The sequence below is a fragment of the Balaenoptera acutorostrata genome, chromosome 4 (assembly GCF_949987535.1).
Source record: "Balaenoptera acutorostrata chromosome 4, mBalAcu1.1, whole genome shotgun sequence".
Taxonomy (NCBI): Eukaryota; Metazoa; Chordata; class Mammalia; order Artiodactyla; family Balaenopteridae; genus Balaenoptera; species Balaenoptera acutorostrata.
The window spans coordinates 103,104,459-103,124,825 of record NC_080067.1 but is presented as its reverse complement, the minus strand read 5'-3'; the positions used below and the strand labels follow the sequence as shown (position 1 = coordinate 103,124,825).

The 20,367-nt window shown below is 36.0% G+C and overlaps 1 protein-coding gene across 12 annotated transcripts in view; it reads right to left on the bottom strand.

Annotated features, from left to right (window-relative positions):
* The window catches only part of ABI3BP (ABI family member 3 binding protein), a 263,791-nt gene that overhangs the window by 58,987 nt on the left and 184,437 nt on the right, over positions 1-20,367 (bottom strand). For 4 of the 12 annotated variants that reach the window (XM_028168601.2, XM_028168625.2, XM_028168695.2 and 1 more), the window contains 9 exons: positions 18,466-18,540; positions 17,527-17,583; positions 16,804-16,875; positions 16,292-16,339; positions 15,469-15,534; positions 13,142-13,216; positions 9,099-9,173; positions 3,018-3,077; positions 1,494-1,574 (listed from right to left, as the gene is read on the bottom strand). In XM_028168601.2, coding sequence (XP_028024402.2) covers positions 1,494-1,574; positions 3,018-3,077; positions 9,099-9,173; positions 13,142-13,216; positions 15,469-15,534; positions 16,292-16,339; positions 16,804-16,875; positions 17,527-17,583; positions 18,466-18,540 — 609 coding nt within the window. Of the gene's footprint in view, positions 1-1,493; positions 1,575-2,385; positions 2,434-3,017; positions 3,078-9,098; positions 9,174-13,141; positions 13,217-15,468; positions 15,535-16,291; positions 16,340-16,794; positions 16,876-17,526; positions 17,584-18,465; positions 18,541-20,367 lie in introns of all 12 variants that reach the window. The other 8 variants (XM_007164015.2, XM_028168684.2, XM_028168656.2 and 5 more) reach the window with 6 other exon arrangements.

Below are 20,367 nucleotides of genomic sequence, written 5' to 3'. Positions count from 1 at the left end.
TATTTTCTGCCTGTTTTATAATCTGAATTCTGCTCATAAGAGAGATTCTTGTGATAGTTGGCCCAGTAAACTAAGATACATTAAAAAAAACAGGGAGTGGAATTTAGATAATTAGCACATCCAGCAGTGGTTCTTAATAAGTACTTTTGACTTTGCCATCATGGGTAATGTTGACTTTGAGGGCCTAGGCTACAATAGATGAGTATTTGGTAATTAGGATACATTTGCTCATTCAGTTTAAAATTTTTTCCTTTGAAAAGGATTCCATTTTAAAATGTGATCAGTAACTTCATTTCAGCAGACACACACAAAGGATGGGTTTATCTGAAAACGAACGGATGAAGGGAGGAAAATAAAGCCACTGATTTAAACAGCCACGTGGGATGTAGCATGGACAGGGCAGAGGAGCCAACAAACACAAGCTGGGAACTCTTGTTTTCCAGTTCATCTTCAGCCAAGTGTCAGGCAAAATGGGGTTTTCCACACAGTGAAGACATTGATGCTGAACTCTTCGAAAGCCTGGCCAGCTCATTCCAACCAACCTTACTGACTCATTCATGCATCTCTGTTCCTCCAGGCTGCCTGCGTGCTCATCAGATTAGTCTGGTTGCCATTGTCTACCCTGTGTCTCTTCCTTATCTGTCTTTAACCTGACAGAACCTTTCACACCTTTAACTTCAACTCTCATTCCAACTGGAAGACCCGGCATACATGTCACCTCCTCTGTGAAGCCTTCCCTGATACCCCCAGGTAGTTTCCTTATTCAGCATGCTGCTCATTTCTCTATGAATTCATTGTATTGTATAACATGGGGGTGAATTCCAGGAGCTCTGGTGACTGAGTATGTGGGTTCCAATTTGGCTCTGACGTTAGCTGTATGGCTTAACCAGATTTTTAAATCTTTCTGTGCCTCAATTTTCTAAGCTGTAAAAAGGGGCAAGTAATAGAAACTACCTCACAAAGTTGTTACGTGCCTTAAATTTAAAAATACGTGTAGAACACTGGGTAGCACAGAGAAAGCACAGCTACTGCTAAATCCTATCTTCATATTAGATGGTGAGCTCTCCAGGGTAACCTTTAAAACAGTTTTATTTTGGAATTCCTATTGCTTGGCATTGCAGTTAGCCCCCAAAAGATATTCAAATAGTAGATGAAATTTTTCTTCCCAAATGTAGTTCCAAACATGGAAAAAGCCACAAAAGAGTATAGCATTGATATACTTTGGGAAGATTCTTTTTTAAAAAAATAATCGGAATTTTGTCAAGATGTTTCAAAATATTCTCATTTTACATTAGAAATCAGCATAAATATTAGAAGGACAAATATAGAGTTAATATAAAAGAATCAAGCGAAATGGGTATTTTTTTATAATGATTAAAAGAGACCCTCTGTTGTTTGGAAATCCATGAACACAAATGTACATATGGGTACTTTAAGGGCAATTCTTAAAATGTTAGGTCCTCATTGGACTGAAATATTAAAACAAAATTTACCCAGAATGGTTTGTAGTTCCTCTTGACTAGAACTTGTTGAAATCATAGGAATGAAAGGGCTGCCTCGTGTCTCTAAAGGAGCTGAAAAGACAAGTACCAAGGTTGTCAATCTTTAGATTCAAAAGCCAGCACCCGGCCAGAATAATATTACATGAGATTCCTTTATTTGAAATAGAAAAACGGAAAACATTAAGTGAGCCAGGAAGAAGAAAGTTAAGTGTGCATAGAACCTTCAGGAAGATGATTGTGGAACATTAGAATAATGGTTCTCAACAGTTTTTTCCACCAGGATAGATAATAAATGACATTCAGTGCTTGACACGCTCTATGACCACATCTGGTTAAGATGGGTGTGGGTGAGACATGGTCCTTGGTCTGTCAGCTGCAGCTCTCCCATCCAAGAGAGCACACAGGATTACAACAGGAGAGAGAATATCGTCACTGTAGCAAGCATCTGGAGTCTGCTCAAGTTTATTTTTAAAAATACACTGGTGGCAAACTTTAGTATTTTGACCAATATTAATAATAATTACTTGCCAGCATCTTCCACAGCATGCTAGTGGGTTATAACACCACAGCTGAGAACCACTAAACCAGCAGAAAAAGTTAACTAGGTGGGCATGAGTAAGATGGAATCATTATGAACACAGAGACAAATGAGCTAGGTGAGAATGGGCTCGGTAGTGAGCTGTCTTAAGTTGGTCTTCAGAGCAAATCTTTAGAACAGTGAAACCATTGCCTTTCTATTTTGGAAAGAGTCAAAATAATGAGAATGAAACATTGAAGAGGACTGAGGACAGATGATGTTTCAATGTGATCATTTGAGAAAGACCTGCAATCTTGATGGCAGCCAGGAAAATAATTAGAGTGGGTCAAATGGGAAAACCATTACCTAGTGTTGTCTCTGGCAGATCAATTCTAAAGGTAACAGGTTGCAGAACTAGGCCAAAAGCAAACCAAAGAAATATATTTATGAGAATTACTACCTGGTGAAGTAAACCCAGTTTCTGTGTCTCTACAATGCACCCATTTGAACATTTGAACATTCTCTTAGAATCATAATAAATATGAGAAAAATTCTATACCTTAGGTGACACCCAGGGAACTTAGTTCAACTAAAACTTTAAAGTTTTTGTTCACTGCCACTATAAGGAAAATTTGATTAGGCACCCATATTTTTAACTTAAAAGTATACCCACATTTGGAATGTAGCTATATTTACATTCTGAAAGAAGGTGAAAATGGTTGGCTCAGGTAATAATTATGTCTTATAACTTTAGCATGATTTTCTATTCAACAAAAATACTTTCAGGGAAAATAAACTAATTATACACTATTCTCTCATGGGGAAAAAATTGTCAAGCAGATTGTATGATTAAATCTCCCCAAAAGAAATACACATTTTCTATCCATAATTTTCTCTGAACTTCTTCCACATCACAATCATTCCAAAAATATATTTACCTCAAGAATATTTTTCAAAAAATACACTTCCTAACTGGGAAAATAAAACAATTCATTTACCAGGTTCGCTCTGAGAGTCTTCGGTGTCTGGTTTATGGGGAAGGAGCACGTCTCTTGGAACTGAAAGAAAAAGATTATAAAACACTGTGAACTCTAAATGTCATACCTGGAGTGAAACTTAACCCATAGACCTAAAACCCTGGGAAGCATGAATGAAGCAAAGATGTTTTCACAATGGCTAAAGGGCTAGGCCAAGAAGAGGACCATCTTTCTGAAATGGAAAAATGTCACTGTGCAGGAAAAGTTCTAATGGCAGTAAAACAAAGTTGGTCACAGGTCATTTTGAAGATTCTGTTGAGGGAAAAAAAAGGAAGAAAAAACTAATGTAATTAAACACAAGGAGGTAGGTCTCCCTCAAGTTGTCTTCAAAGTAATAGGTCAGTTTTTGTCTGAAGTGGTTAGCTGCCATTTGATATTCCTGCTAAAATTCCACTGACAACAATTGAAAATACATTATCTTAAAGAAATGGCCTGCATATTAAGAAAAACAGCAAGAAAGGCAAAACTCTTGAATATCTAAGGGAAGAACAAAGTTTTATTCTAAAAGGCACTAACAGTTATTATGGGGAGAAAATAAAGCAGAAAGAATCAGTCACTCATTAGAAGATACCAAATGTAAAGTTTATGAGAGTGCTCGTTACATAGTAAATGTTAGATAAATGTTGCCATTTTTGTCATTCTTAGTGACATGGCTTCCAGTATAATAGGTACTAAGTATAGGTATTAGGGCCTCCTGACATATGAGAACATGAAAACAAAGGAGAAAAATATACGCTAAACAATAATCATATTCAGTCCTGATATCCAGTATATTTTTAATGCCTGTGTCCAGTTCTACTTCGGCAAAATAAAATGGTAGGCTGGGAATTTGATACCTTATCTCTCATTGGGGAAAATACCAGGGTGATTTGCCTGTTGTTAATACCAGATTTCTATGGCAAATCTCCTTTCAGGAGCAAGGTAACGTATTTCTTTAACTCAGTTTCCCCAAAAGGAGGTCCTTGTCAACCCTACTCACTCACTGAAAAGTTTTCCTACCACACTGAATTCATAAATACCCTTGGGTATGCAGTGTAACTTTCTTGCATCTTATATGGTGCTGGAGGAAAAAAATTAGGATTCAGGCTACAACTCTGCCTCTGAGAAAGATGAAGAAAACTTTTTTACCATGAGGTGGACAAACACCACTTTATCATTAGTGTAGAAATAGATTATATAAAATGGACATTCATTCTCTTTTATGGCTTTTGGGATCACATTTAACGTGCATATCCCATCTGTTCTTAGTCTAGGCCACTAAGCAAGTGCGAGTGAAATCACAGTTGTGGAATTTGGTCCACTGAAAAGAAATGTAACTCCATTAGAACTTCTATGAGCTAAAGGGTAACCACCAGGGGAACTTGAGGTCTGGACTTTTTTTAAAAAAGGTAACTTCAGAAAGATTAGTGGTGGGCAAAGTTAGAGAAAACCCATCACCATAGTGAACACTTCACCTTTGCTATGTAGTATTTTTAAGGATTGAAGTGGTAAAATACGAGGAATTTCCATTTGTAAATCAAACTAACTGTCATCTGGAGGGTGACGGAGAAGGCATCATGGTGTGCGTCTGAGAAGGTCACGGCCATACAGAGCAGTCTGAGTTTATAAACATCCTAATTGGTTGCAGTGCTAGACTATACAGAGAGGAGCCAGATTAAGGAAAGGAGAAGCTAAAAAGAAATGTGCTACCAATAAATCCACCTTATACTGTAAATACATGATTCACTGCCTGCCTTAGTTTCCTGAGGAATTTAGACTAATGTGGATTCCTGCTGCTGCAGTTGGCACTTTTTAACCATGAAGGGATGATTTAATAACTGCCATGCCAGACGTTCTAAAGTAGGTGAAATCAGTGGAAAGGAAAGAACTAGAAATATTCACAGGAAAGGGATATGAATCATTCTCTTTCTTGGTCAACGGCAGCTCCAACAAATGTAAAGTTGTTTTTTTCTTTTTCCCTATGTGGCATTCTTCCGTACATTAAATTGAAGAAGAGCATGATTCTTAAAACCAAAATCTTCCATGCTGGGGGGAACTTATCAGTGTAAATCATGACAATTTATTGAGAAGGCAGTTTTGATTTCTTTATAAGATTACTTACCATTATTATATTTTAGACCCATTTGTATTAGCCAATTTACCATTTATATTAAATAACCAATTAACTTACCAGTTATATAAACTGTCTTTTTGAATAAAGGGCACGTTTCCAAAGAACAGTTCAACTAACACGAGACAATTGTGAGTGGAATTGTCCAATATGGACAAATGTAAATGAATACGCGTGAATGTTTTGCCAGAGTAGATGAGAGAATGAAGGTGTCGCTCTCTGATACAGATGGTGGAATAAGGAATTTTCAATAAGGTTTACCCCTGTAATAGGCTACAAAGAGATTCTCTTAGAAAAGTAATACACATAGACCAAACACCCTTTTCACCTCCAGATTCCCTCTTCCTTTATTCTAACCTTGTACCCTAAGGTCCAGTCTGAGAGGAAGCAGGTTTCCTGTCCTTTCAGAGACCACTTTCAGAGCTTTACCTGTGCTCTTGGGTCACCTTTCCTCCCAACTCCTCTGGGGCCTTTTACTTTCCATTATTTCTAGTATCTTCTATTTTTCTCCATTAGTCCATATTTCCATTTATCCATGAGTTCCTCCCTCTCCACCTATAAAACAGCTCAAATGCTCCAACATCCTAAAATTAAAAACCATTTCCTTGACATGGCTTCCCCTTCAAACCATCCCCTTCTTGCTCTCATTCCTTTCATCTAAAAACTCTATCTGCCTCTGCTTCCCGGTCTCTTAACTGCATCTTCTCCATTCACTGTGGACTGGCTTCCTGATCTCCTGCACCCATGGATCCATGAGGCCTCATCCATAGTTCTGAAGTTCAAAATGCTCTGAAGACAGAAAGTGGTTTTTTTTTTTTTTTCTTAACTTATTTGACAGTAAAACCTGACTAGAACTGACCTGAGGCTATTTACAGTTTTTATTCATCCTGAGTAGTGTGACTGTTCATACTTCTCACTGAAGACTTATGAATATGCTTGTAATCTATGGTATATGTGCTGTTTTACCTTTTCAAAGCCTGAAAATTGCTGAATTCTGAAGCACTGGCCCACAGGTTTCAGATGCAGGCTTCTGGACCCACACTGTCAAGTCCAACAGCTCTTCTGACATCTGTCCACCTCACTGTCATTGACGGCTGCCCTTCCCTGTCTTGCCTCCCGAGTCCCTCTTTCCTGCTACTCTTGGATCTTTTGACAGCAAATTCTGCTGGCACCTCTTCCTCTGTCCACTCTTTAAATATAACTGTGTCCCCTACGACTTTGATCTCTGATCTCTTATTTTCTCAGTCTGTACTTTCTCCTGGATGATGTCATTCACTCACAAGATTTAAGAACCTTCTATATGTAGACACATGACTCCCAAATCTGCATCCTAAATATCGACCTCTGTTTAGATATCCAAAAATACATTTCAACCACCAGTCCTACTGGCCCTCCAAACCTAGCATGTACAAACACAAGCCTTCCTTCCTCCCTCTGTGTTCCCTGCCTTAGTTAATGGTATTATCATCTACCACCTGCCCAAGCTAGAAATCACAGTGTCATCCTTCTCTTCAAAACACCATTCAGTCATTGTCTGCATCCTAGCAATTCCATCTCCAAAAGACATTTTAGCATTAGTCCCTTCTTTTCTAACTGCAAAAATGCTGATGTGTGACTGCAAATTAGAATCTGTCCAAGAGAGCAGTTACAGAACATTTGTAGGATTGGATAGTCTGCTGAAATCTAAACTTTTTTGCCCCTGGTTTCCTCCCGATGACTGAAGTCTATCCAAATACTTCTGTGGTGACAGACGTTACCACAAAGCCAAGACAGCCCTTGGTACAGAAACAAGTCTACAAAGAAGGCACAGCTCTGTTGAGCCAGGCATCAGGGCGAGTCCTTTGCTCTGAATTCAAAAGCATTCTTCCAAGGCAGATCAAAAGAAAAGCCAGTTCTGTTTTGGTTCTGGACACGATGTGTGGGCTCAGTTTGTCTGGATTCCTCATTAAGTGTTGTAGATAATTCAACTGAGTGACTGAAAGATATTTTCTAAAGGCCTAACTGGATGAAACCTGTGTTATACCTAGGAATCTATAGAATGAAAGAGCTGTACAGATAACGTGAGACTGACTTATTTGGTACAGGTCTAAAAATTCAGTTTTGTCACTTCTGATATCTCTCAGTATAAATTTTGAGATAAACATTGTGTTAAAACATAACTATGTCCTGATTTCAGTACTACTTTTTACATTTTTATAGAGCGTCTATCTCTATAAAAAGGATAGAGATACAAGTACACATTGAGTTTACATGTAATTTACCCTGTTTTCTGAGGAGCCAGTAAACAAGGTTGTGGGCTCATTAGGATGCAAACCTGAGCCTAGATACAACCCCAAAACTGTTTGAATCCAGTCTGTTAAAACACTTGGGAGAACATTAAATAGTAGTAAAGATTGCCTATGATTCTTCCCGCAGCATCACACCCCTGGAGCAATAGGGGAACCTGTGAGGGACACAATGGCAGGACCAACACTAGGTTTAGAGACAGAATTCAATCTGAACATTTGGAACTGGAGAATCAATAGAATGAGCTCAATGAAGGCTCCAGAGAGAGTGTTTGTGCTGTTATTCCAGGGCTCAAACGTACAGGTCAGAGTGCCTGTGAAAAAGAAGGTGTTGATGGAATTAAGGCAAATATTAGACATTTAAAAAAGAAGAAAAAGTTGAACTATTAGATATATTGGTTTAATGAGATTATGTCATATCAGGACCAATAGTATTGCTTTCTCTAAAGAAAAGTGAATATAATCACTCATATATACTGTTGTTATCTGTAATGACTTCATTTCCGTTACATATTTTTTCCTCAGTTGAAAACAAGAAGCTGACCTTTTGCAAGTGGAAAGATCAGCTTTTTCCTTATTGGCATTTATAATATTGACTGTTGCATTTAGCAGTACTAATTTAAAGTCTAGACTTCAGGGCAAAAGAGGCTCTTTGCAGCCTATCACCACCTGCAACAACCTAGCCATCCCACAGCGGCAGTAACACCCTGTGCTTATACAACCTGGAAAACATAATAGCAAGTGAATTCACTTGCTTCCCAAATGCCATCATTTCAAGCTACAGCTCAGAAATCCTTTGGTTCTAGGAATGTTCTATATGCTTCTAGGACCATCTAAGAATTTATAATAATTGAACCTTAAAAAAAGGGGGGGGAACTTATTGTATTTCTCAGATACTCTAGTTAAAAACTTGGTTTGGCTTATTAGTGAACCAACAGTGAACTAATTAGTGAAGCTAACAGCAGCTTTGTATGGTCACTTGAGGATCTAGAGAAATGTCTGGGTTCTTGCAGTCCCTACCTTGACTACTCCCACAAACACGAGATTATTCCCCCCATAAATGGGCAAAAAGCCTTCTCAAGTGATAGGCAAGAAATTGATCTGTAGCTAAAGAAATCATTTTTTCCTGTGTGAAACAAATTTCTTGACTCAAGCAACTGCTCCATGAATGGGTAAAATAGAATTTAAAAGGAAAAAAAAAAAAAACAAACCCTCAATGCTGGATAGTGTAAAATGTTTGAATCCAAGAAAATGGTTAAACAGCATTTCCTCCATTTGTAAAACATCATTTTATCATTTTTGTGGGAAAATCCCCAATTCTTTATTTTATCTTGGTGAAACGTGAGCACAGCACAGTTAACATTGGTAGGTTATTTTTTGGAAGTCAAAAAATAAGAGAATTTTAATTCTAGAAGAAGCATTCTACCCTTGGCATAATTCTCTGCCTTTGGATTATATCAATGGCTTACCATATGAGCACTTAGATAACTCTTATGAACACTTTGAAATGATTATATCATGCATGATACAACGTGGTACCTGAACAGAAGTGAAACATGGACCTCACATCCATCAGTCCTCATGTTTCATTTCAGCAGAGTGTGACTGTAGAATACATTTGGCTTAAACATGAAATAAAGCATTTACCAGGCGGAGTATAGGACACTTCTGGACTTGGTGATGTCTTTGGCTTCAGAGTAACACGCTGGAACAGCTTAGGAGCTGAAAGAGAGAGCTCGAATCATGAGTCATTTGGTTTTAGCATCTCCCAGTCTTGCTTAACACATAAGATATGACAAAGTATAAGACTGATTACTGTTTTTAAAAAGTATTGAAATGGGATTTAGATGGAAAAATAAACCTTAAGCTCTAAAAATAGATCAGTTAGAATTCCAGATACTTTAAGAAAAATGAAATCTGAGAAACAGCAAAATTTGACTAAGCATAAGGATAGGATGAATAATTTTTTTAAAACATCATTTCAGAAGAGATAGTAATTTAATTAATGTAAGAGTGCTCTTCTTTTCTGGATGTTTGCTTGACTTCTTAAACCCATCCCCATGTCTTTCTGTGAAGATGAATTCAGTGAAGTCAGAATGGGAGCCCATGAAGTATGGAAAAGAGCAGCTTAAAGTCAGCTCAGCAACAGCAGAAAGAGAAGTGGGCAATGGAATGCAATGGGTGGGCTTGCATTCTACATCCCCGGCAATTGTTAGACTCTAAATAAACCTTTAAATGACATGTTCACAAACCAAAATTGTCTTTCCACAGCTGTTCCTTTGGAGTAACAAGGTGCTAATGTAATAGATACCAGGAAAAAAAAAAGGTCTACTTTATTTATAGCTCATTTTACAATTTCAAAAGTACTTTCATAAGGATTATGCCCTTTGATTCTCACCGTAATGCTGAGAGGAAGGAATTATCAGCTTCACTTTAAAGCTATTTGCCTGGAGTCACATGATCATTAAGCACCAGAGACAAGACTTGAACACTGAGGTCCAGACATGACTGATAGGTCCCAACACTTGGGCTCGCTATATCCCAGCTCTGCAGGTCACGTTTTAACTTGTTCCTCATTTTTTTTAGGTGGAAATAATAAACCGGTCCTAACTGAAAGGGTGATTGTGAGAATTAAGTGTGAAATGTCAAAATGATGTGAAAGCTATACCCCTATAAATATGTTTCCACTTCTGGAGAATCTTTACAGATTTGACATCGAAGGATCTGATTATATTTTGCTTTTCACATTGTTTGCCCCCTCAAGAATTAGGAGGAATTTTGATGGTTATAAGATTTCTAGATATAATATTATTAACAGGACTGTTCACTATTACTTATAAACATAGGAATCTAAAAATGAAACCTGTATTTTAATGATGAAATATTCTTGATGGTTTCTTCCAAATTTTTGATCCCAGTATCCCCTCAAATGCCAAATATGGTAAATTTAAATTTTGCTATCTAATTTATCAACATAGTTTAAGTATAAATGAGGTGGCATGCCCAATTACAGAATTTCATTCTGAAAAGAGTGGTAGATTAATACATTGCATTGCTCTTTAAGTTGTACACACTATTGTTAGATGATGCCCTTAGAGTCCAACAATAATAATTTGCGTTTGATATTGATATTGCATGTACAAACAGAACATTCTCCCATTCAAATGGCCTTCTGAAATTCACAACAGCTAGCCAGGGGTAAGGAGGGAGTACAACTAGGGTTTAAATATTTGTTTTTGAACTACTGAGTGATACATATGTATACATAAACAAATATCCTTGAAAGACTATAAAAACCTAGGGTATTGCTGGGATCTATTAAGTAAAGCTCATATTTTCCTGGGTAAGAGAGATCCTAATTTCACCCACTTTTAAGAGGAGTAACTAGAGTGCATTTTTTCATGATCAATTTTCCAAATAGTCCCCTTACACTAGGTTGCCCTGACAAAGCTAGAAGTGTTTGGATTGTAGCTACTTTCCAGGGGAGATGCTGATGGGCTGGGAGTTTGCTCAGTTGGGACAGAATCAGGATGCTCTCTTGTTATAGTCTGCAGTCACTCGAGGGTTTCAGAGTGAGAGTGGAACCACTGAGCGTATGCATCTATCCATTCTGAAGTTGCTTACCTTGTCGAGGAAGGTTAGCTAAAGGTCTAAATCAAAATCAAACAAAGTTGAAACTTAGAATACAGTGTCATAATGGGAAATTAGAGTAAGCTCCTGATTTACTATATTGTATTTTTATAAGTACAGAGTACAGCTCAAAAAGATAAAATTATGAATAAGTCTTCCTTCTTAGTTCATATCTCCTTTACTTTTTAAAATGTTACTAACTAGGACTTTATATCCTCAATGTCTTAACTTCTAGCACTTCTTGTTTCTCATCTTTTCTCTTATTTTCAATCATTCATTGTTTTATGCTTTCTTATGTCTTTCCATTTCTCCTCTTTCTGCCTCATTTGTTCTATGCTTTACATTCACATAAAAGGTTGAGAGCTTCTTCTCGTGATTTTATCTGCTGATTTCTTAAAGTTAGATTTTAGTTTCCTATCCACAAATTTAATATACTTGCTTCGTTTTTTATTCTTATTCTATTATTCATTACTTATTCACTAATCATCAATTATTTTTCCCAGTATTTCTTATATATTAATAGTTCAAATTTATTTCTTGTTATTATTTTAAATTTCTTATTCTTTCAGATGATTGTCGCTTTGGTACCTTCATCTACTTACATATCATACCCATATTATTTTTTAGCAAAGTTTTAGTAATTAAATAAAAACACATTTTAAAATACATTAAAGCAGATTTAAAATCATTAGCTAGATGTAGTACATGGAACTGTTTTTTAAGGAGTTTTCCTTCAAAGAAAAAGTAATAGGTAAAATTTCTCTCAGAAATATTAAAGAAAGTGTTAATACCTCTCAGATATTAAAGACCATCCCCACATCTACAGTTTTTTTCTTTCAGTAGGGATACTGAGATATGATTAAAGAATTTGTGTTGGTAATTCAGAACTACTACCTAGATCAAGCATAATTTTGATGCTGCTAACATTTTCCTTTCCCCAGACCATTGGTGATAGTTAGGGTTCCTTTCCTAGTAAATTGGGTAGGTGAACTTTATATGCTTTTTGGAAGTGGGCCGTGTTTAAAAAATAAATTTAGATTTAGGGGATTGGCCTAAAGTATAACTTCCTCGACTACAGAAGGATGAAATTTTGTTTCACATTCCCAGTGTCTAGCACATTGTCTGGCGTGAGGTCAGCATGCAATGAATAGTTGTTAAGTGACTAACTGATGAAATGCATTAGTTAATCAGCCACTTAAGCATCAAGGGTGGTACAATTTTAAATTAGGAGAGAAGAGAGACAGGAGATCAGTTGATTCATAACAATAGACTAGGCATGACTGGGTATATGCTTGGAGTAGGGACCAAGGTTAGAGATGTCTAGAAAAACTGATGGACTGCAGAGGCTGGATGAGGAAGAGGATAAAAATCGACGTAAAATGCTCAGAATCTGCAACAGATATAAATGAGAAACTGAAAGGAGGGAAAGATGAGCTTTCTTTGAGGCATGTCAATTTTATGGTACCCTGAAATGGACATCTGCCAAGGCAGTCAGAGGAATTGGACAAGATCTTGGTTGAGAAGTTAGGGTTAGAGTTAATCATTCAATCATTCAAGAAAGAGCTTCTTGAACAGAATAAAAAATAGTTTATAATGACTCTTGTTTAGGTCCTTCCCAAAATTCCTAGCAAAACAACCAAAGCAATATTATGTTATTATTTTACAGGAGAGGATATATATTAAAAATCTTCATGACCTAATGTTAAATAAAATTGACTGAAAGGCCAAAAAAAATTAGGTGATTGGCAGGGGGAGGACATTCAAGGACCATGGAAGGTTTTCTCAAGCTCCGAGAAGTGAAGGGAGTAGGCAGGCTACTCTTTTAAGAAATTCCATTCTCCTCCATCCCCCTCTCAAATTATATAACAAAAGGGAAGCTTCTGGAATAAGCTACTCCAATAATAGACTTTTTGATAAAGTCTAAAAATAAATGTAAATATTTATTAGGTTTCAAAGGAAGTCTTATTTTATAAGGGTTAAAAACCTAACTTGCTATAATTCAACAGAGTAACTCCGCTAACATCAAACTTTTCAGGCCAGAATATAAAATAAGTATTTACCTGGCTGTGTCGGTGGGATTCTTAGACGTGGAGATATTTTTGGTTTGGGAGGAGCTCGCGGTGTCTGCTTGGGCACTAAAAGAAAGGATATAGGTTCGGAGCTCTTGAGGTCTTCAAGAGTCACAGTACCTAAACCTCTAGGATCTCAAAGATGTTTGTTGAGTAATTGAAGACCTAAATACACAGCAATTAAAGTTCCCAAAGAGCCACAAAGTATAAGACGGTAATTTTCTTATTATAATGGAAAAAAAAAAAAACAAACCAAGGCAGCACATTAAAGATATCCAAGATATTCAGCTGGCAAATGAAACTGTTGGAATTTTAGAAATATCCACTTCAAATACCTATTAAATAGGTTAAAAATAAATTTCATAATAAAATAATTCATCATTATAAGTTCACATCGTTTTAGCAGAATAACCCAGTATAATATTTTAAGTGCAAAGAGATACAATTTCTTCTAAATAAAAAGCACATTACATTCCAAATATACCTAAAAAATGAATGCATCTTAATAGTAAGTGCTAATGGAAAAAAATTAATCTTGTTAAACAAAACACAATTTTTATTGGTCATATTGGAGAAGAAAAATTGAACAGAAATTGAAAGGATACATTATTGAAGAAAGTTATTCTTCTGCTGAGCAATTCCCAAAGAAGTTCTAGGACATTCAGTGTAAAAAATCAATTATTTCTTCACCAAGAAAATTAAAAGTTTATCCTGCCGGAGGAAAAGAGTTATCAAATGAAAGATCGCAGCTTGTGGAAATACCTCATTTGGTTGAGTTCAGTGTGTTTGGGATAAAGAGAGATAAGAAGAAACAAAATGTTTTTCAAGGTCACGGAGTTTCAGGCACCTTAAGAAAAGCTTGCTGAAAATAAGAGTTATTAGATAAAAGAAGAAGCTGAGTCTGTAGGGACTTCTTCCTGATACTTAATCAAAATATACAAGGCATGCAATGGTTTCAGTGGAATCCTCTCGCCTGTGGAGAGATGAACAAGATATGTTGGAGATTACATTGGTTTAGGAGCCTGGAGCTGGGAGATTTAGAGTTCGCTTTGCGGATCACTCAGTCTACAACATTGGGTTCTTCATCAACAGTAACAGGATTTTTAAAAGCCCTTCCAACCCTAAAATTCTATACTTCTACAGTGTCCTTAGTCTTGTGATAGTCTGACTCTGAACTGCTTTGTTTGCCGAGGTTCGTACTGATAGGCTATTTGCTTCCCCAGGGTATAAGAGACCATCTTGCAGGTAAAGGCATGTCATGAGGCAATTCTATAAAAAATGATTCAGAATGAGATTAGTATCACTGATAGCATCTATGACTAAATATTTCAATCATATTAATGATTAAAGCTATTTAAAAAAAAACTTTAGTAAAGTTAGAGATAATTGACACAGATCCAGTTAATGCAGTCAATGTGGAATTTTGGTAAAAATTAAACTGTAGAGTTTAATAGGCAAAGGATATTAACAGGGTTTAACAGGACATTTTAGAGGACAATGAATAAGATTAATATCCATATCTCCTTTGGAAATAGAGCCATATAAAATAGTTTAATGGCCATCAAAATACAAGTTTGGGCTCATTTATGATAAACTGACGTGTAAACTGACGTTTATCAGAGAGCCTGTAGATATTGAGAAAATTTTCCCTGTAAGAAGCATATTTAGTTATCCGCATTGATGATTTGTTTTCCCATATTTCAAATTCCACCATCAAGTAAACCCTTATGACTTGCCAAGTAACCAGTTTGACTTCAGTTTCTCTTATTTGTATGCAGTGAAATGGCCAAACTGCCACAGGAAGGAGCAGTAGAAAGTAGTAAGGGACCTGAGTAATGACAGGACGACCGACCAATTGTACCCCTTTTTGTGGAATGCTCCAGTATTTCTGGAGGTTTTGGTTAATCTTAAACAAATTAACTATCTTAAAATAGTTTTTATATGACCACAGACCTTGTAAAACTAGTCAAGATGATAAAGTATTTAAAATTGGGATATTTATATTTTAAAAGGAATATAAATGTTCTTCCCCAGAAACATTACTATTTTCTGTATGAAAGACTTGCAGAGTAGCTGAGAGGTATTTTTCAGTTATATCCTAAATAATGTTCACAACACTGCCATACGACTGGCTATAGATTATGGATAGAAGGAGGAGTGGGGCATCAGAAAGGCAGGGTCAAAGACTGTGAGCAGTGAGTAGTGATTAAGTTAGGGCTTCTGATAACTAGTAATAGTGCCCATATATATTGTCTTTCCATTCTTGTAAGTTCTGCAAACACTCACCTTCTACATGAAACACAAAATAACATATTTACCCGGTTCGGTCTGAGGCTCATCTGGGCTGGGTAGGATTACAGTTTGGGAAGGCAGAGGTGATGTTTCTATGGTAATTGAAGGAAAGTACCCAGGGTTACTATAGCACTTCACACACCTTGAGTACAGATGACAGAACAGATGGTAACAAGTAGATTTTAAAGAAAAAAAGAAAGCAAATTGCAAGTCTACAGCAAAATAGCACTCCTACTTCTTCATAATGCATTTAGTTTAAAAGCTGCTTAGAGATGCCAGGTTACAAAATACTTTCAAGGTAAGCAATAGCCTTACTTTTTAAATCCTTAGTCCACACTAGTACATCCCCAACAGTGCCAGAAAGATAGGTTCTTGGGGAACCATAAGGAGAAAAATAAATAAAAAATGTTAAGGCATAAGCCATTCAGCAGCATTGAATTTTGTTTAACTAATGAAGAAAAAAATCAAACATGTAAATGAATGTGATGAAATGAGTGTTAATGGAAAGTATATTGCTAGGGCAGAAGGTATAAATGGATCATCATACAAAAAAATATTATCTGAAGTATTCAACATAATACCAAGCTGGCAGAATGTTTAACATTAGGAAAAAAGACACTTTAGATTTGACAGTTTTGGTGACTGAAGTAGAGAGAGACCAAGGTCTAGATACAAAGCTGAATGGAAGAAGACGCTTTTTGGACAATGGTTATGAATAGAAGCACCTAGAAAGAAAATTAACTGCCATGACAAAGAATGATGTTGCAACATGAATTCACAATGAGGGAGAACCTGGGTTCTCAGGTGATGGCGACAATGAGGGCAAAAACTGCCAGGGTGTGTCATTACCTAGCGTGGTCTCAGGTGGTTCAGACACATTTGTAATAGATTCCACAACTGTATCAAAACAAAGGAGAACAATTTTAAAAAGCTTAAGATGTTAGGCCACAGTCAAGTATCTCTTTCTTGAATATCAACACACCTCATTCTCTTGAGAATCTGCATCACATTTTTACAGATAGGACGATGGATTAGGATAAGAAAAAAGAATCAAGAGGGAAATCCTATTCTATAACCCTAATCCTCCAACTAATATTTATGTTTTAACTGTCATTAACTGTCAAATTTATTATGCCTCAATATTTAGATACCACAGAGAAACTGAAATTTATTTCTGTATTCAGAGAGTCAATTATCATTTTAATTTTAAGAATTCAAGAATTTTAGAAGCTATAGCTCTTCAAAGCTATTCCACTGTAGATCAAGTACCCCAGCTTGAACTTTCAAATTCCATGAAATGTAATAGATACTAATTAAAAATTTTTTAAATAAAAGAATAGAAGCATGAAAACCTTTACCACCTTCAGTCTTTGGCTCCTCTGGCCTGAGTGGTACTTTGGCAGTGGAATATACATAATCTATTTCAGTTGGTGCTAGGGAAGAAACAGGGAATGGCGGGTTAGTGGCGGACAGAACCATAGCACCCACTGTAATGGAACACTGTTTAATTTGAAAACAGGTTAATTATCTTAAGTAGATAGATTTGTGAGAATAAATAACATTTAGGTAGATTATGAAGATGACTACAATGAAGGCAGGAAATGAAGGCAGTGTGCAATATGGAACACATACACACACACACGATAACTGGCAGGGTCTACAGCGATTTCTACCTGGAGCAAAGCAGATAATTTCACTTCCTTATTTTTGTTTAAGGATTCTAGTGAGAAAAAGACATAGAGTGAGTCCTTTGAAAGCATGGGGATGAATCCTAAAAACAATATGAAAATGAAAAATAGGATGTGTATATTTGTATTAAAAGTGATCAGAATATTAAAAAATGAAATTGTGCATTCACAGTGAGAGGAAACTAAGCAAGGAAATTGTGAAACTTGCATAGCAACACAGCAGATACTAGCAAAATGGGCTGTATATAACATTTGACTGTCAAGATTCACTGGATGAGCACAGGCAATATGTGCGGAGCCATGAAATGTCACAAAGCATGAGGACATCCCAAAATAACTTCCACAATGAGATGGAAAAGCACATATATCTGACTTCCCATTGGGGAACATTGTTACCTATAGCTTCCTTTGATGACTCAGTGCTAAATGTAACCAATTCCAGGACTTCAGAAACTAGCAAAAAACACAAAATGGTAAAATTGATCAAGGATGGGTTGTTGTGAGCATTGAATGAATTCATACAAACTAAGTATTTAGACAAGTGCCTTGTACCCATAAGTGCTCAATGTCAGCCGTTACCATAATAACAATAGTACTATTAACCCTAAAGGAAACCCTAATAACCGAATTCAGAATTTTATATTATAAGTTATCATTAACAACCATAGAACCTTGTTCCATCAACATAAGCATCAAAACGCCATTTAGCTAATTAAGAGATACACAAAAGGGATGGAAAGAAATTATAATCCTATGTTAAAAATAAGATCTGGTTTTTCAAAATAAATGTCAGAGAGTTACAATAGCATTGAAAAGCATGATCTTTAAAATTTGTTTTTAATTTTGAAGGGCAATAATGTTTAGGCTCATACTGTGTAAGGTGAAATTTTGTTATCTTTACTGAAGTGAGAACTTTCTCGTTCCTTAATGGTCACAATTGAATGAGCATTTTTTTCACATAGCAGAGCAGAAGTTTAGCTTATTACTAAAGAGAACCACAAGTCTGTAACTTAGTGAAAAATAAAGGTAAAGAATAAAATCAGTTCTTCTAACTGGTTCTGTTGACTACTTAATCAGATATGTGATTATTCTCTAATATTATACAGAGCAAACCCAAATGAAGATAAGTATTTCTATACAGTTGAATAATATAATTAATATGAAAATAATGTATTACTAATTTACACCAGTATGCAATCATGGAAGAAGCATGTACAATATACAGAGTTGTTAAATGTGTATTCTTTTGTAGTTTTTAATATTTGGAAATACAACACTTGGGGTATGCCCCCTGAAGCTCATGGTGTACCCAGATAGATTAAATAATCTATTTACCAGGTTGACTTTGTGTCATTTCTAGGCTTGGTGATGTCACTGGTTTCAAAATAAGAGTATGCAGTTCAGTGGGAGCTGAAAGAAGAGGGTCTAAGTTGTCAAACTAATTATGGATAATTTATTTCACAGGTAGCAACACATAGACCTTCAGAATCACAGGGTTATGGAGAGGCAATGCAGAGTATGCATTATTTAAAGCAGACTGGCAAATTATGGCCCTCCCAAATCCAGCCCTCTTCCCGACCTGTGAGCTAAGAGTGATTTTTACATTTTTAAATGATTGAAAAAAAATTAAAGGAAGAGTAATAATCTATGACATGTAAAAATGGTATGAAATTCAAATAAAGTTTTATTGGAACACAGCCACGCCTACAAACTAAGATGATTCAAGGCATATTTACATATCACTTACATCTTGGCTTTGGTTACCTACAAGCTACAACAGCAGAATTGAGTAGCTGTGACAGACTGAATGGTCTAAAAAGTCTAAAATATTCACTATTTAACTCTTCACATAAAAAAATTTGCTGATTTGCTGATCCCTGATTTTAACTATCCTTCTAGAAAAAGGCAGAGCCTATTTGAAAAACTGAGGTTCTCAATGACTATTGTATCTGAATCTATATTCCCACAAGGGTTTTCTAAGTATTTCCTACAGCTGGTTTCATGACAGTATCATTAACAAAATATTCAGTATCATCTAGGAGTGTTTTATTCTATGTTCCAGTTTGACCACCCCGTTGGGTACCCTCAATAGGTGTCAAAACTTTTTTATTTTGCTGTTCCCACCATTCCAACCACTAATTCAAATACTACTTAATTTCAAAGCTCAACTATTCTCTATCAGTCCACATAGATCCTTGACTCCTTTAAATATTTTCTTTCTAAATTTTTTACCAAACAAGCTGCTTTTGTATAAGCAAATTATCTTTTATCTAAGAAAAACTCAAGAACAGGTTTTCTTCACAATTATATTGTACTTTATTCAAGAGGTAAAACATGTCCTTACTTTTGATCTCTTCCTCTGCTTCACACCCTACCCTACTCAACTGCTAATGTGGTGCTGGGACCACAGAGAGCAAGGAAATGTTTGTTTACCTAAGACAAAGAAGCAATGCTATTTTAAAAAGAGACGAATGGAATAGAATGCTAAGAGAATTGAATAAGATGCATCTTTTGTCAGAGAGAATCCTTATGCATTTGGCTACCATATAAATCTCTAACCATGAACCTTCTCATCCACGTGAAATTGTAGAGATTTTACCTTCTCTCTTAGAGGGCATAGAGGTGGGAAATGCAAATTAGCAAGCCACATCACTGTCACTCTTGGGGCCCAACTGCAATGGGCTAGAAGGACTCCTTAAGCGGAAAACCATAGATTTTCTTGATTTTTAAACTGTGAAGCTTTGGGAAATTTAGTGTTTGGGAGAAGGATTTTTTCCCCTATGATTTGAAACTAAAGGAAGAAAATCTTGAGTTGCTATTGTATTTGTAGGTCTAGAAACTATCAACAGCATTGTACCTGTACCAATGTTTTGTAAAATATTAGGTTTTCTTGAGTTTATTGCCTGAGTTTGAAAAATTTTACTTTACCAATCTAATTTGTTCCTTATCACTGAGGGTCTTTTAGAGACCAAAATAATAAAAAAAATTTGTTAATTTAAAGATATAGGTATTAATGTGTATAATTAGATACTCAGAGAGATTCCTACTTAGTAAAGATTAAGAACCAATATTAAACTGTGGTGGAGAATAAGGAATAGTCAAGTTCATCAATGATGGGGGAGCCTGTAACTTAGATTCACTAGAATTGACACTTTCAGGAAGCAACTTGTTTTTGGTAATTTAATATAACAGGGAAACCTCATTCCTTAAAATAGGAAGAGATTAATGAGGATATCA